Genomic DNA, 14,456 nt, shown 5'->3' with positions numbered 1-14,456 from the left:
TTATTCAATAAACAGAATCCTTCCTTTTGAAATTTGGATTTATAAAATTATAGGGCCTTGACTTTAAGTATAGATAGTGCACACATTCTTAGCACCTCAATCTAGTATGTTTAATTAAAATTTTTATAAATGTAAATTAGCGTAAGATGATAAAATAATGTCTAGTCAACTTATTTTCAACAAATCGGAATATGTTTTTGGTCTAGGCCTAAATTTTGTTCATTTTGCAAATATTCTGTATTAATTCTAATTGCACATTTGTGATGTGTATTTCTATACAGTGTGAAGAAAATGTGAAATTTTGTTTTCAATTGTAGATTATATGTGGTGGCATTGTTTAAGAGTGTTTGCTTATAGAAATTTTGAGGTGGAATCAAATGCTACCAGTTTTTCTGATTTTCAAGAAGCTTTGTAAAATACTAAGCCATTTCCTTCCTCTGTACTGAACATTTTGTATCTAAGCATTTGCATCAAATTGCTGAACAAAAGAAATAGCTATATTAATTCAACAATTTTAAAAAATACTTGAAGAGGGTCGGGCATATAATTTTTTAGCTCTAATTCTATCACAAAGTAGAAAGATTAAATTTATATTTGTTAGAGCTATTCAAAGAATACAATTTTCTACACTGTAGAAACAGGACAGCCAATTAGTAATACAAAAAAATTTAACTTTTATACTGTCTTAAAAGAAATCAATTTCATTTTTTTTTAATGTTGAGGATTCATTGAGAGTACATGAAACCAGGTTACACTGATTGCATTTGTTAGGCAAAATCCCTCTTGCAATCCTATCTTGTCCCTAAAAGGTGTGGCACACACCAAGGCTCCACCTCCCCCTCCTCCCCGCTTCTACTATTGTTTTCCCCACACCTCTCTCCTTTCTCTCTCTGCTCTCCACGTTCCCTACCCCCACCATGTCCTTAATTTCATTAATTGTCCTTAAATTAAAATTGAGTACACAGGAAAAAAAATAATTTCTTAGTGCAAAGTGGAACAGGGCATTACAAAGGTGGCAAGAATATAAAGTGAGCTCCCAGTTTCAAAATGTGTCAGAGACAGAGAGCACATACCCTCGCTGCTCCCATGTTCCTCACTGTTAGGGAGGCATGAAAGACTGAAGTCTCTGATCATGCAGAGGCGTGTTTCATCTAACACAGAGGAAAGGAAGCATAGGGTCAGGCACAAATGTCTATAATTCAGTGGCATATAAACTATTTTACTTTACTGAACAGTAGTATCATAAACTTCACAATAAGGAAGCTAGAATGGAGAGAAGAGGGTTAGTTATGAAGATATATTGGAAAGTATAGCCTGATAAAAAGTCCATCAGAAACTTGATGATTTGTGATGCCTTTTCATCTTGGAGTATGTTACACAGAGGGACTGATGGTGAGATTCTAAAGGGGAAGCTCAGGTAAGGAAATGTGGACGCAAATCACTGCAGACCAAAGCTTCTCAAACTTTCTGATATCTCCTGGATACCTGGTTAAAAATGCACTTTGTGATTCAGTAGGTCTAGGTATCTTCATTTCTAACACACACAAGTGACGCTGAGGCTGCTGGTCCTTGGATCCCCATGAGTAGCAAGGGTATACACTTGCCTATAGAGAAATCTGGGAAAAAAGCCTGGAAGAACAGTTTCACCATAGCAGGATCAAGAAAAGGCATTATTTTGCTCTTATTTCTGAGCATGAGTTTAGCTGCAAAGAAACAAAGAAATCAAGTTATAAATGTGAGATCCTTTTGCTAAATGAAGATGGAAGAAATGGCAGAAATAATCCATGAAAACAATGGAAGACCACAGGGTTACAGAATACTTTTTGAAGGGAAGAGACATTCTGGGTAGGGAAAGAGAGTGGAAAGAAGAAAATTAACTAGGTAATTTTGTAGTTAATGATGAGGAAACTTGAGAGTACTGACCAAGGTGGATTTAGGAAACTGGCAGTCACACAAGATAGATTGTTGCTGCCCCAGAGATCACTAGAAGCAGGAGAGTGCTGGAATTGGGGTAAAGCAGAGAGATGCATGTCTCCTCTTCACAAATGCCAGGCATCAGAGATGCATGTTGCATTGATATTACGTTATCAAATAAGACTAATTTGCATACAAGCAGTGGCTGCTTTTTTAATACAGATTTTTTGTTCTATAAAATGACTATTTTCCAAAGATCTTAAAAGATTAATAGGATGTACCAAAGGAAACTAATTTTATAAAAATGTAATTATCTTCCATGAGTTGGCAATTATGAATTGAGCTACAATGAACAATCTGGTGCAAATATCTTTATTGCCAAATGACTTTTGGTCCTTTCGATATACACCTAGAAGAGGAATTGCAGGATCAAAAGTCAGGTGTACATTTAGATCCCTGAGTGTTCTCTAAACTTCCTTCCAAAAGGAAGGAAGCTAGCTTGCATTCCCAGCAGCAGTGCAAAAGTGTTCCCTTTTCTCCACAACCACGCCAACATCTAGAGTTTGGGGATTTTGTGATGTTAGATGGTTTCTCAGAGTAGTTTTGTTTGCACTTCTCAGATGATTAAAGATGGTGAGCATTTTTTCATGTGTCTGTAGACCATCTGCCTATCTTCAGAGAAGCTTCTGTTCATGTCTCTTGCCCACAATTAAATGGAATCACTTTTTTTTTCTTCTTAGTCATATGTTTGAGTTCTCTGTGGATTCAGGTTATTAGACCTTTGTCAGAAATGTAACTTGCAAAAATCCTCTCCCATTTTGACGCTATTTGCTTTATTTACTGTTTTCTTGGCAGTGCAGAAACTTTTTAATTTGATCAGATCTCAGTAATGTATTTTTGATGTTGTTTCAATTGCTCGGGGTGTCCTCTTCATCAAATATTCTTTCAGGCCAATTTTTTCAAGCATCTCCCTGCACTCTCTCAATGAAATTTTTATAGTTTCATGTCTTAAGTTTAAGTCCTTTAACCAGTGAGAGTCAATATTTGTTAGAGGAGAAAGGTGTTGGTCCAGTTTGAGTCTTTTACAGGTTGCCAGCCAGTATACCAGGGAATACTATGCAGCATTAAAAAAAAAAATGGAGACATTACCTATTTTATGTTTACATGGTTGGAGCTGTAAAATACTCTTCTTAGTAAAGTATCTCAGGAATGGAAAAAAAAATCTAATGTACTCAGTGCTACTGTGAAACCAATTTATAATCACTCACACTTGTATATGAAAAATGAAACACAACTTTAGCCTAGAATGAAGGAGGAAAGGGGAGGGAGAAGAGAAAGGAGGGAGATGGGTTGATGGAGGGTTAGTAGGGGGATCACACCTATGGAGCATATTGCAAGTACAAGTTGGATCTATCAGGTGTAGAACACAAATGTCTTAATGCTGCAATTGGGGAAATGAGGTGAAAGTTATGTTGATTAGTAGGATGTAAGCACTCCAGTTTGTACAAATAATCAACACATGGAATCCCATTTGGCATAAATGTACTTATGATCTATGTACAAGTGACTTAATTAAATATATATGTGTGTATATATATTTATGTATTCATGTTTTTTTCAAAACTTTCTTATTTTTACCAAATATTGCTTTTATTTTGAAATGTAAAAGGTTATTAATTTCATATAATTCTGTGAGATCTCAATTTTTTTTCTTTTTGGATAAATGTTTTGATACTTGAAATGTATTGTTCATAATTTCTTTGATGTATTTTATATGTCCTTAGGTGAGTGGGTAATGAAACTCTTAGATGGCAAAAGTAGATGGTAGAAGAAATGTAGGTGTATCTGCTGCCGCGGACCGCCGGTCGATGGGCCTCAGTCCGAGGGTGCTCAGGGAGAACGGTACAGGTTGGTTGAGAGGTCGACGCAGGAAAATGACAGTCTGCACACAGCACTTGGTGAAGTAAGCAGCTGCAAATTTTACTGAGAATATATGTTGGTATTTATACATTTTCTTTCCAAGGTTCAAACAATGTAATCTTCATTTTGCTTATGCTTATAAATTATCTTTGTGTCTGCATATGCGGTTTATCATGCATTACATGTTTTCAAGGTTTTGCTCTTCGGAGGGAGGTGGTTTATTTTTAACACCTGGTTACTTCCTCTTATCTAGGAATGTCAAGGCTTGTGACTTCTCTTAGCTCTGTAATTGTTCTCAGTTTCTTATAATCTCTTTTAAAAACAGCTGAACATAATTTTTTACGTATAATGCTTGACTACTTCTATATATATATTTTCTATATATTTTTACTCTTATTAGTAACTATATTTTGATTCATAATTAATTGTTTGTCAAACATTAAACTACTCTATTGATTTGTATTACCTATGAAAATTAGTGAAGTAAGATGTTTTTCTAAGTAAAGTTTTACTGCAGGTGGTGAAAGTGCATGTCATGTTGGAACATCTTGTTTGCTGTTCCTGCATTGTCTCAAGTCACTGACATTTATGGTAGGGACGTGCTGTTGTGCAGGCTCTCTTGGAGCCACTGAGTCTGGCACAGCCATTCTTTTCGTGTTTAATCTGGATCAGTAAATCACTATGTTCATTATTGATTACTTAGACAGGACAAACAAGCATTCAACATTACATACAAGTTACTAAGCCATACCCTTTAGGTTTTCTGCGTCAAAAAACAGTATGCTGGGCAACATTTCTGTCGCTGCGCACACTGGGGGTGCTGGGGGCTTCGCTCCGGGGAGCACAGACCTCCTAACCATTCGTTTTACAACGCGGACAGCGCCACCTCGCTGCGGCTTGGTGCCGAGGGTGCGGCAATCTGCAGCTTACATGGATATGGAACAAAGAGAATGTTTATATTAACTATTATTCTACAAGTGTACATCCATGCTGCTCTATTAAAAATACTTTCTCTAAGAGAAATATATTATAGATTCAACCCTACTGTCATTAGAAGTGTGTCCTTTATAAATAACAAAACAAAGATCAGATGATTACTTACGTGCATAAATGATGCTTTTGTGTCGCATTAAAGCTATGCTAAAGGCTTCTTGCCATCAATCTTGTCATTTGTTCTCTCAGGGGTATGATTTGCTCCTCTGATTAAAGACACCATTCACATTGCCATATGTGCACTGCCGTGTTTGAGTGGTTTTCCTCTGAAATACTTTAGAAATCTTAAGTGGATGTTGTACTAAATGTATGTTCCCTTACTTTTCTTTGTTTATTTCTGTCATATTGCTTTCCACATCAAACTGTTCGAAAGCTTTTTTATATATATTCATATAGTGTGTATATATATATATATGAATGATAGTCATAATGGCTTTTGTATTATATAGGTGTATCCACAGATATTTATTGTATTGTTTATTAATATTTAAAAAATTAAAATACAAAACCAAGATTTATATGTTCATTTATTTTATAAAAACATGCATCCTATATGGGACACTGATATTTGATATCCAAAATATTTCCATAAACATTCACTTATTTCAGGCCCACATTGCCTTTATTTTCCAATATGTCCTTGTAATTCATTTTCTGCCATTCACTTGTTTTTCTGCCATTCACTTGTTTTTCTGAAATTCATCTTCCATATAGAGTTTAGAGTGATTTACTTAAGTGAAAATGGGATAATTAATATCTCTTTGAAATATTAACATCCAAGCACCATGAAATTTCATAGAAGGATTTCTGCTATCCCTTCTTGTCGGCATTTTTTTCTGGCATTCCTGAGATTCTAGAATGCCTGGCTCACCAATCCCTCTACTGCAGACAAATACATATACATATGTTTCTTCAGGAATTGTTTCCTCTCTCTCCTGCTTTCTGTCCTGCTCTCATTGTTTCCTGGCCCCTATGCCCTTTAATTTGGCTCATCTAACATTATAAGTATCAGCTCAGACATGATCTCTGAAAAACTCATTTTTGACAGTTTTATTTGTATTCCTTCCAGCCACAGCATCAATAATTATTGAGTAAAACAGATAAAGATTGTTCCAGAAGTTTTGAAATATTGTGCTTATAGTCCAGGGGAAAGGGTAGAGACATGGCAAGAAACAACTTACAGTTTAGGTAGAAACATTGAAGTAGAGATGACACTAGAGTACTAAGGCCGCCCTGAGGGAGAAGATGCCTATTTATCTGGAGAAACAGCAGGAATCAAAGAAGGCTTCATGTTGCAGTCTAAGGCCTTAAAAGATAAAATAAAATTGTTATAATATCACAGTAAATCTTTTCACATGTAACAAACAGGATGCACAATGATGAAAATACAATAAGTAACAGAAATTTGTGAATTATTAATAAAACAACATGCACAGCATGCTTTTCAAAGGTACTATTATGAAATAGAGAACAATCCACAATGTTATTTCATATGTGTGTATTGTATATTTAAATTCCGTTTTTCTTCTGACATTATGTGTGTATACATTAGGTGGAAAAATCTGTGAGTAAATCTGTGATATGTCTGTATTTGTTGAACCTAGTGACATCTAGTGCCCTCTGGGTTGTTTTGCAAAGTTTTGGATAATTAGAAGTATTTTATTTTATTTTTTTTATGGAAGTAAATATTTTGCTAAAGATTAAGCTTAACATAAACTCTCAATTTACACATAAATTACTTTTTTACCCCTTTTTATCAAACAATGTCAATTTTGTTGAACTGTGGTCCACTTAACTAAATGTATGGTCTATCAGTAGAGCCAGCCTTGCAGATGTCATCAGATGAAGAGAAAGAAAGTCATGAAGGAAATAAAAATAAACAGTCACAGGTATGAAACAATTTAATTTTAGATTTCTGATTTAATATTGCTTTCTTTTGCAATGGTATTTTGAATGGTATTTGCAATGTAGAATAGTCCAAATAAAAATATCTTTTGGACTAACATCTTATACTGAATAGGTCACAATTTAATATTTTCTTTAAAATATATTCTTAACTAGTTAAAATATTTAAAAATCCTGAAAACTCAGATAGCCTTTGTCTTTGGAATAGAGGTAAAGAATTTCTGGGCTTGGGATGGAGCAAGTTGGGGAACCAGAAAACTCATTCAGCTGAGTTCTCCTAGAACGACTGGGGAAAAAGAGAGAAACCAGCTGTACCTAGCATGAAGACCTTACCCAGAGTCCTAGCTAAGGGAGCACAGTGAGGAGGTGGTGAGATGGATATAGCTTATGATCTGGAGAGGTGGAAATCTGATGAATTAGGTAAGTAATTTTGACTGGCTGGGATCAGCTGTCACAAACCTCTGTGGAAGGAAGCCTTTCTTGAACTTTCAGTTGTTGGGGCAACCTGTGTGTTGAGTGGAAAGCTTGGAAGAGAAGGCAAGCTCAAACAGTAAACAGCCTAACCATATTCAAATTCTGGTTGGAGTGGATGTGCCATAGGTTTGTGCCTGGTGAGGCAGCTATAATGAGAAGTTGTCGGTCACCAGGTGGCTGCCATTGTGGGAAGTCCTGACAAGGTCTTAGCAGGAGCCTAAAGCACTGTTGTCTTAATACCTTCTGCCAAGATCAGAACTCATCTATTGGGGCAGGCTGAGGGACTCCTGCAACCTACAGGAACTAGAGTCAGGGGGCACTGTGAAACCTGCCCCTGAAGGATTCTAGCCAGCTTTAAGATCCCAACTCAGCAGCATCTGAATGCTGAGAAAACAATCAGGTGATTGCCCAAGGCAATAATTTTGGAATTAGGATGATAGAGGTTGCTGCTGTGCTCTCTGTCTCCTAAAGAACCCACAGCACGACCTGATGCCCCAGAAACATACCGTCATCATGCAACATACTGTCATCAGAGCAAGGACTTCTCTTTAAAACAAACGAGGTAGTGAGAAGTAAAAAGGAGCATAAGGAGGTAAACAAGAAGAAAGAACACATGAGGAGGAACCAATAGAAAAATTCAGGCAAACTGAAAAATAAGAACAGAGAATCCCCCGCAATGAACCATGAGGCACCTACTGCAGAAGACCCCATCTATAAATAATTAGTTGACTTCTCTCAGAGCTGGACAGATCCTCTAAACAGAAATTAAACAAAGATATAAGAGATTGAAATGAGACCCTAGAAAAACTGTGCTTGATAGATGTATATAGACCACTCCATCCCCAAAATAAGAATATACATTATTGTCATCATCCCATGGAACATTCTCCAAAATCATCTCATCCTGTGACAAAAAATGACACTCAACAAAATCAAAAGAATTGAAATTTTACCGGGCATCTTCTCAGAGCACAAGGCACTAAAAGTCAAACTCAACTTCAACAAAAACGTTCAACCTCACAAAAACGCATGGAAGTTCAACAACCTCATGCTGAATGACAGTTGGGTGCTGGAAGAAATACAAAAGGAAATTATTAACTTCCTTGAGTATAACAACAATGAAGATACAAGTTAAAAAGAAACTGTGGGATACAGCAAAAGCAGAAAAAAAATACCACTTTAGAAGCCTATATTCAAAAAACAGAAAAAAAGAAAGATGGAGACTTTACCTTTTTCATGTTTATTACATGGATGGAGCTGGAACATATTCTTCTTAGCAAAGTATCTCGAGAATGGAAAAAAAAGTATACAATGTACTCAGCCCTACTATGAAACTAATTTATAGCTTTCATATGAAAGCTATAACTCAGTTATAATTTAAGAATATGGGAAAGGGGGAGAGGGAGGAGGAGGATGGGTGGAGGGAGAGTGATTGGTGGTCTCCTGTGGTGCATCTTACAAGGGTACATGTGAAACTTAGTAAATGTAGAATATAAATGCCTTAACACAACTAAGAAAATGCCAGAAAGGCTATGTAAACCAGTGTGATGAATGTGTGTCAAACAGTCTATAAAAGCAGTATATGGTGCCCAATGATTGCATTAATGTACACTGCTATGATTTAATAAAAAAAAAATTAATGTTCAAATAATGTACCTTGGTCAAAATTAAATCCAATTTATGTAATAATTGGTCACTAAATTGCCCTCTAAAGAGACACAGGTTGGTTGACTAAATAGAAAACCTCAGGCCAGACATCTGCTGCATTCAAGAGTCTCGTCTTTCCTTAAAAGATAAACATACACTAACGGTGAAGGAATGGTCACCTTTAATTCAGGCAAATGGAAATCAGAAAAAAGTAGGTGTGGCAATTATATTCTCAGATACAATAGGCTTTAAACCAGTCAAAGTAAGAAAAGATAATGATGGTCACTTCTTATTTCTTAAGGGCTACACTCAACATGATGAGATTTCAATTATCATTTATGTACCCAACCAGAATGCACCTCAATTTATAAGAGAAATTTTAGCTGACATGAGCAACTTGATTTCCCCACCACCATAATTGTTGGAGACTTTAACACTCCTCTGGCAGTATTGGATAGATCCTCACACAAAAAAGAAGCTAAGCAAAGAAATTTTAGAACTAAACTTAACCATTCAACATTTATATATAATAGACATCTACAGAACATTTCATCCTAATTAAACCGAATACACATTCTTCTCATCAGCCGAGGGATTATCCTCCAAAATTGATCACATCTTGGGTCACAAGTTTAACATCAGCAAATTTTAAAAAATATAATTCATTCCTTGTATTTTCTCAGACCATCATGGAATAAAAGTTGAACTCAGTAAAAACAGGAATCTTCACATGCATACAAAAACATTGAAACTAAATAACTTCATGCTGAATGATAGCTGGGTCATAGATGAGATTAAGAAGGAAATTACCAAATTTTTGGAACAAAACAATAATGAAGTTGCAAACTATCAGAACCTCTGGGATACCACAAAGGCAGTCCTAAGGAAAATATATAGTATTGCAAGCCTTCCTCAAGAGAATGGAAAGAGAGGAAGTCAATAACTTCATGGGACATCTCAAGCAACTGGAAAAGGAAGAAATTTCCAACCCTAAATCCAGCAGAAGAAAAAAAAGATAACTAAAATTAGAACAAAACTAAACGAAATTGAAAACCAAAGAATCGTACAACAGATCATCCAATCAAAGAGTTGTTTTTTGAAAAGGTCAATAAAATAGATAAACCTTTGGCTAACCTAACAAGAAGTAGAAGAGTAGAATCCCCTATTCATCAATCAGAAAAGATAAAGGCCAAATAACAACAGACTCCTCAGAAATCCAACAAATCCTTAATGAATAGTACATAAAACTCTACTCTCAGAAGTATGAAAATCTGAAGGAAAGAGATCAATACTTGGAAACATGCCACCCTCCTAGACTTAGCCAGAAAGAAGTGGAAATGTTGAACAAGCCTATAACAAGCTCTGAAATAGCATCAAGTATAAGAAATCTCCCCCAAAAGAACAGCCCAGGACCAGATGGCTTCACATCAGAATTCTACCAAACCTTTAAGGAGGAACTAGTACCTATATTACTTAATCTTTTCCAAAACATACTAAAAGAAGGAATACTTCTCAATATATTCTATGAAGTGAATATCATGCTTATATCTAAACCAGAAAAAGACCCAACAAGAAAAGAAAATTAGAGACCAATATCTCTAATGAATATTGATGCAAAACTATTCAATAAGATCCTAGGAAACAATCCAATAACACATCAAACACATTATACACCACAACCAGGTGTGTTTCATCCCAGGGTCCCAAGGATGGTCCAGTATACATAAATTCATAAATACAATACATCACATAGACAAATTAAAAATCAAAGACCATATGATTCAATTGATGCAGAAAAAGCTTTAGACAATACCCAGCATCCTCTCTTGATCAGAACACTTAAGAAAATAGGTATAGAATTGACTGAATTCTTGAGACATCTTTTGGGTTACTGCTTGGAATTCTAATTTGATCAATTGATGCTTACTACTGGCTGCTTGAAGAATTTTTTTCATCTTGACTTCAGACAGGTTCACTACAATGTGTCTTGGAGAGGCTCTGTTAGCATTGAAATTACCCAGGGTTTGATATGCATCTGAAAGGGGTGTGTGGGGGTCTTTAGTGAAACTTGGGAAGTTTTCCTTTATGATAGTCTCCTGAATGGCTTCCATTCCTTTGGGGCAATCTTCTTCCCCTTTAGGAATCCCTATTCATATATTTGAATACTTCATGGAGTATTGTAGTTTTCTAAGCGCATGTTATGCTTTCTTTCTCTTCTTTTCTGCTCATCAACTCTCTGGGTTAAGTAAAAACTTTATCCTGTAGCTCTGAGCTTCTTTTTTCTACATAGTCTACCCTATTTTTGATATTTTTCACTGCAGGTTTACATTCCCTGATTGTTTCCTTCATTTCCTTAATCTCCACCTTATCCTTTCTATGTTCTACATATCAATCATCAGAGTTTTGGTTCTTTCTTTCCATGTTCTTGCCCATTCCTTTTAGTGTCTTTATCATCCATATTTTAAATTCCCTTTCTATCAACTCCATTAATTCTTTTATTTTCTCCATACAAATAAATGTGTTTATTTGCTTTCCAATTTTGCCTGCACAAAATTAAGAAGACTTAAAATTTAAAAACAATGGCATTGATTAAAATAAGCACTACAAACAAAAATGTCATCAAGAACAAGCAAAGATAAAAACATTCATAGAAGAGATCAGATTATTGCTGCCAGAAAATATTGAGCAATAATAATAAGAATGCAAAAAAAAGTAACATTCATATTGTTAGATAAGAGTATGTCTATCATAGAATGCTTTGACTTTGAGGGTCAGTATGGGGTCATCAGTTAACTTCTTTTTCTTTTTTCCAAAGTCTCAAAAAATAGACAACTATTCTTGCTAATACGTTTGAGTTCTCTGTGGATTCTGGTTATTAAACATTGGTCAAAGGTTTAACCTGCAAATATTTTCTCCCGTTTTGAGGGATGTCTGCTTGCTATACTTAACTATGTTCTTGGCTGTGCAGAAGGTTTTCAGTTTGATCAGGTTCCAGTAGTGTATTTTTGATACTGCTTCAATTGCCTGGGGAGTCCTCCTCATTAAATATTCACCAAGGCCGATCCCTTCAAGAGCTTTCCCTGCTCTTTCTTTCAGTATTTTTATAGTTTCATGTCTTAAGTTTAAAGATTTTTACCCAGTGAGAGTCTATCTTACTTAATGGTGAAAGTTGTGGATCCAATTTCAGTCTACTACAGATCGCCAGCCAGTTTCTCACTGTGGGCAAAGGAATGGAAGAGAAACTTCTCTAAGGAAGACAGGCGCATGGACTACAGACACATGAAAAAATGCTCATCATCCTTAATCATCAGAGAAATGCAACTCAAAACTACTTTGAGATATCACCTAACTCCAGTAAGAGTAGCCCACATAACAAAATCCCCAAACCAGAGATGTTGGCATGGATGTGGAGAAAAGTGCACACTTCTGCACTGCTGGGGGGAATGCACACTAATATGTTTCTTTTGGAAGGATGTTTGGAAGACACTTAGAGACCTAAAAATAGAGGTGCCATTCAATCCTATAATTCCTTAATTAGGTAAATACCAGAAGACCCAAAATCACAATACAAAAATGACATCTGTACCAGAATATTTATTGCAGCCCAATTCATAATTGCCAAGCTATGGAAGAAGCCCAAGTGCCCATCGACCCATGAATGGACTAGCAAATTGTGGTACATTTATACCATGGAATATTATACAGCCTTAAAGAAAGATGGAGACTTTATCTCTTCCATGCTCACATGGATAGAGCTGGAACATATTCTTCTTAGCAAAGTATCTCAAGAATGGAAGAAAAAGTATCCAATGTGCTCAGCCTTACTGTGAAGGTAATTTATAGTTTTCATATGCAGGCTATAACCCAACTGTAGCACAAGAATTTGGGGAATGGGCCATAGGCGAGGAAGAGAGAGGGGAATTCAGGGTGAGGGAGGTTAATGGGTGGGGCCACACCTACGGTACATATTATAATGGGTACAGGCAAAACCTACTAAATGCAGAATACAAATGTCTACATACAATAACTAAGAAAATGCCATGAAGGCTACGTTGAACAATTTGATGAAAATAATTTAGATTGTATATGATACCAGCACATTGTAACCCTTGATTGCACAAATGTACACAGCTATGATTTAACAATAAAAAAAGAAAGAAAATAAGTATAGAAGTAACATTTCTTAACTGATAGGGGCCATCTGCTGCAAACCCACAGCCAATATCATAGTTAATGGTGTAAAATTGAAATCATTTCCACTCAGATCAGGAACCAGGCAAGGGTGCCTACTGTCTCCACTGCTTTTTAACATTGTAATGGAAGTTTTAGCCACCGCAATCAGGCTAGAGAAGACAATCAAGGGATCCAAATAGGACCAGAGGAGATCAAATTGTCACTCTTCACAGACGATATGATTATATATCTGAAAAATCCAAGAGAATCAACGACAAAACTCCTAGAAGTGATCAAGGCATATAGTAAGGTCTCAGGATACTAAATTAACACTCATAAATCTGTAGCCTTTATATATACCAACAATAGTCACAGGGAAAAAACAATCAAGGACTTCATTCCCTTTACAATAGTCCCAAAGAAGATGAAATATCTGGGAGTGTATCCAACTTAGGATGTGAAATATCTCTATAAAGAAAACTATGAAACTCTGAGAAAAGAAATAGCTGAAGATGTTAACAAATCGAAAAATGTATCATGCTCATGGATGGGAAGAATCAATGTTGTTAAAATGTCTATACTACCTAAAGCAATCTACAGATTTAACGCAATCTCTATTAAAGCACCTCTGTCATATTTTAAAGACCTGGAAAAATTAGTGCTTTGTTTTATACGGAAACAGAAAAAAAACTCAAATAGCCAAGACATAACTCAGAAATAAAAACAAATTGGGAGGTATCATGCTTCCAGACTTCAAACTATACTATAAATTGATAGTGGTTAAAGCAACATGGTACTGGTACAAAAATAGAGAAGTAGATGTGTACTCAGCCCTACTATGAAACTAAATTATAGCTTTCACATGAAGGCTATAACCCAACTAAAGCACAAGACTATGAGGAAAAGACCAAGGAAGGGGAAGGGAGGGGGGTGATTATGGTGGAGGCAGGGTAATGGGTGGGGCCACACCTACGGTGCATCTCAGAATGGGAACAGGTGAAACTTACTAAAGGTAGAATACAAATGTCTATATACAATAACCATAAAATGCCATGAAGGCTACGTTGAACAGTTAGATGAGAATATTTCAGATTGTATATGAAACCAGCATAGTGTACCCCTTGATTGCACTAATGTACACAGTTATGATTTAACAATAAAAAATAAATAAATAAATAAAAGGGGAAAAGAAAAGAGGTAAACCCAGACATTTATTGTCATTTGATTTTCAATAAGCATATTAAAAATATAAATTTTGGGAAAGATTCCTTATTCAATAAATGGTGCTGGATGAATTGGCTGGAAACTTGTAGAAGACTGAAACTGGATCCACACCTTTCTCCTTTAACAAAATTGACTCTTACTGGTTTAAAGACTCATAATTAAAACATGAAATTATTAATATTCTTACAGAAAGTGCAAGGGAAATG

General features: G+C 35.7%; 1 protein-coding gene across 1 annotated transcript in view; it reads left to right on the top strand.

Annotated features, from left to right (window-relative positions):
* Nucleotides 1–14,456, top strand: part of LOC128579257 (ankyrin repeat domain-containing protein 26-like) — a 112,689-nt gene that overhangs the window by 74,077 nt on the left and 24,156 nt on the right. Inside the window, exon 7 of the mRNA XM_053581433.1 lies at nucleotides 6,643–6,716. Within this exon, the coding sequence (XP_053437408.1) occupies nucleotides 6,643–6,716 (74 nt within the window). The remainder of the gene's footprint in view (nucleotides 1–6,642; nucleotides 6,717–14,456) is intronic.

This window comes from Nycticebus coucang, unplaced genomic scaffold (assembly GCF_027406575.1).
Source record: "Nycticebus coucang isolate mNycCou1 unplaced genomic scaffold, mNycCou1.pri scaffold_43, whole genome shotgun sequence".
Classification (NCBI taxonomy): Eukaryota; Metazoa; Chordata; class Mammalia; order Primates; family Lorisidae; genus Nycticebus; species Nycticebus coucang.
The sequence above is the reverse complement of the archived record's forward strand: the minus strand, read 5'-3'. Positions and strand labels throughout refer to the sequence as shown.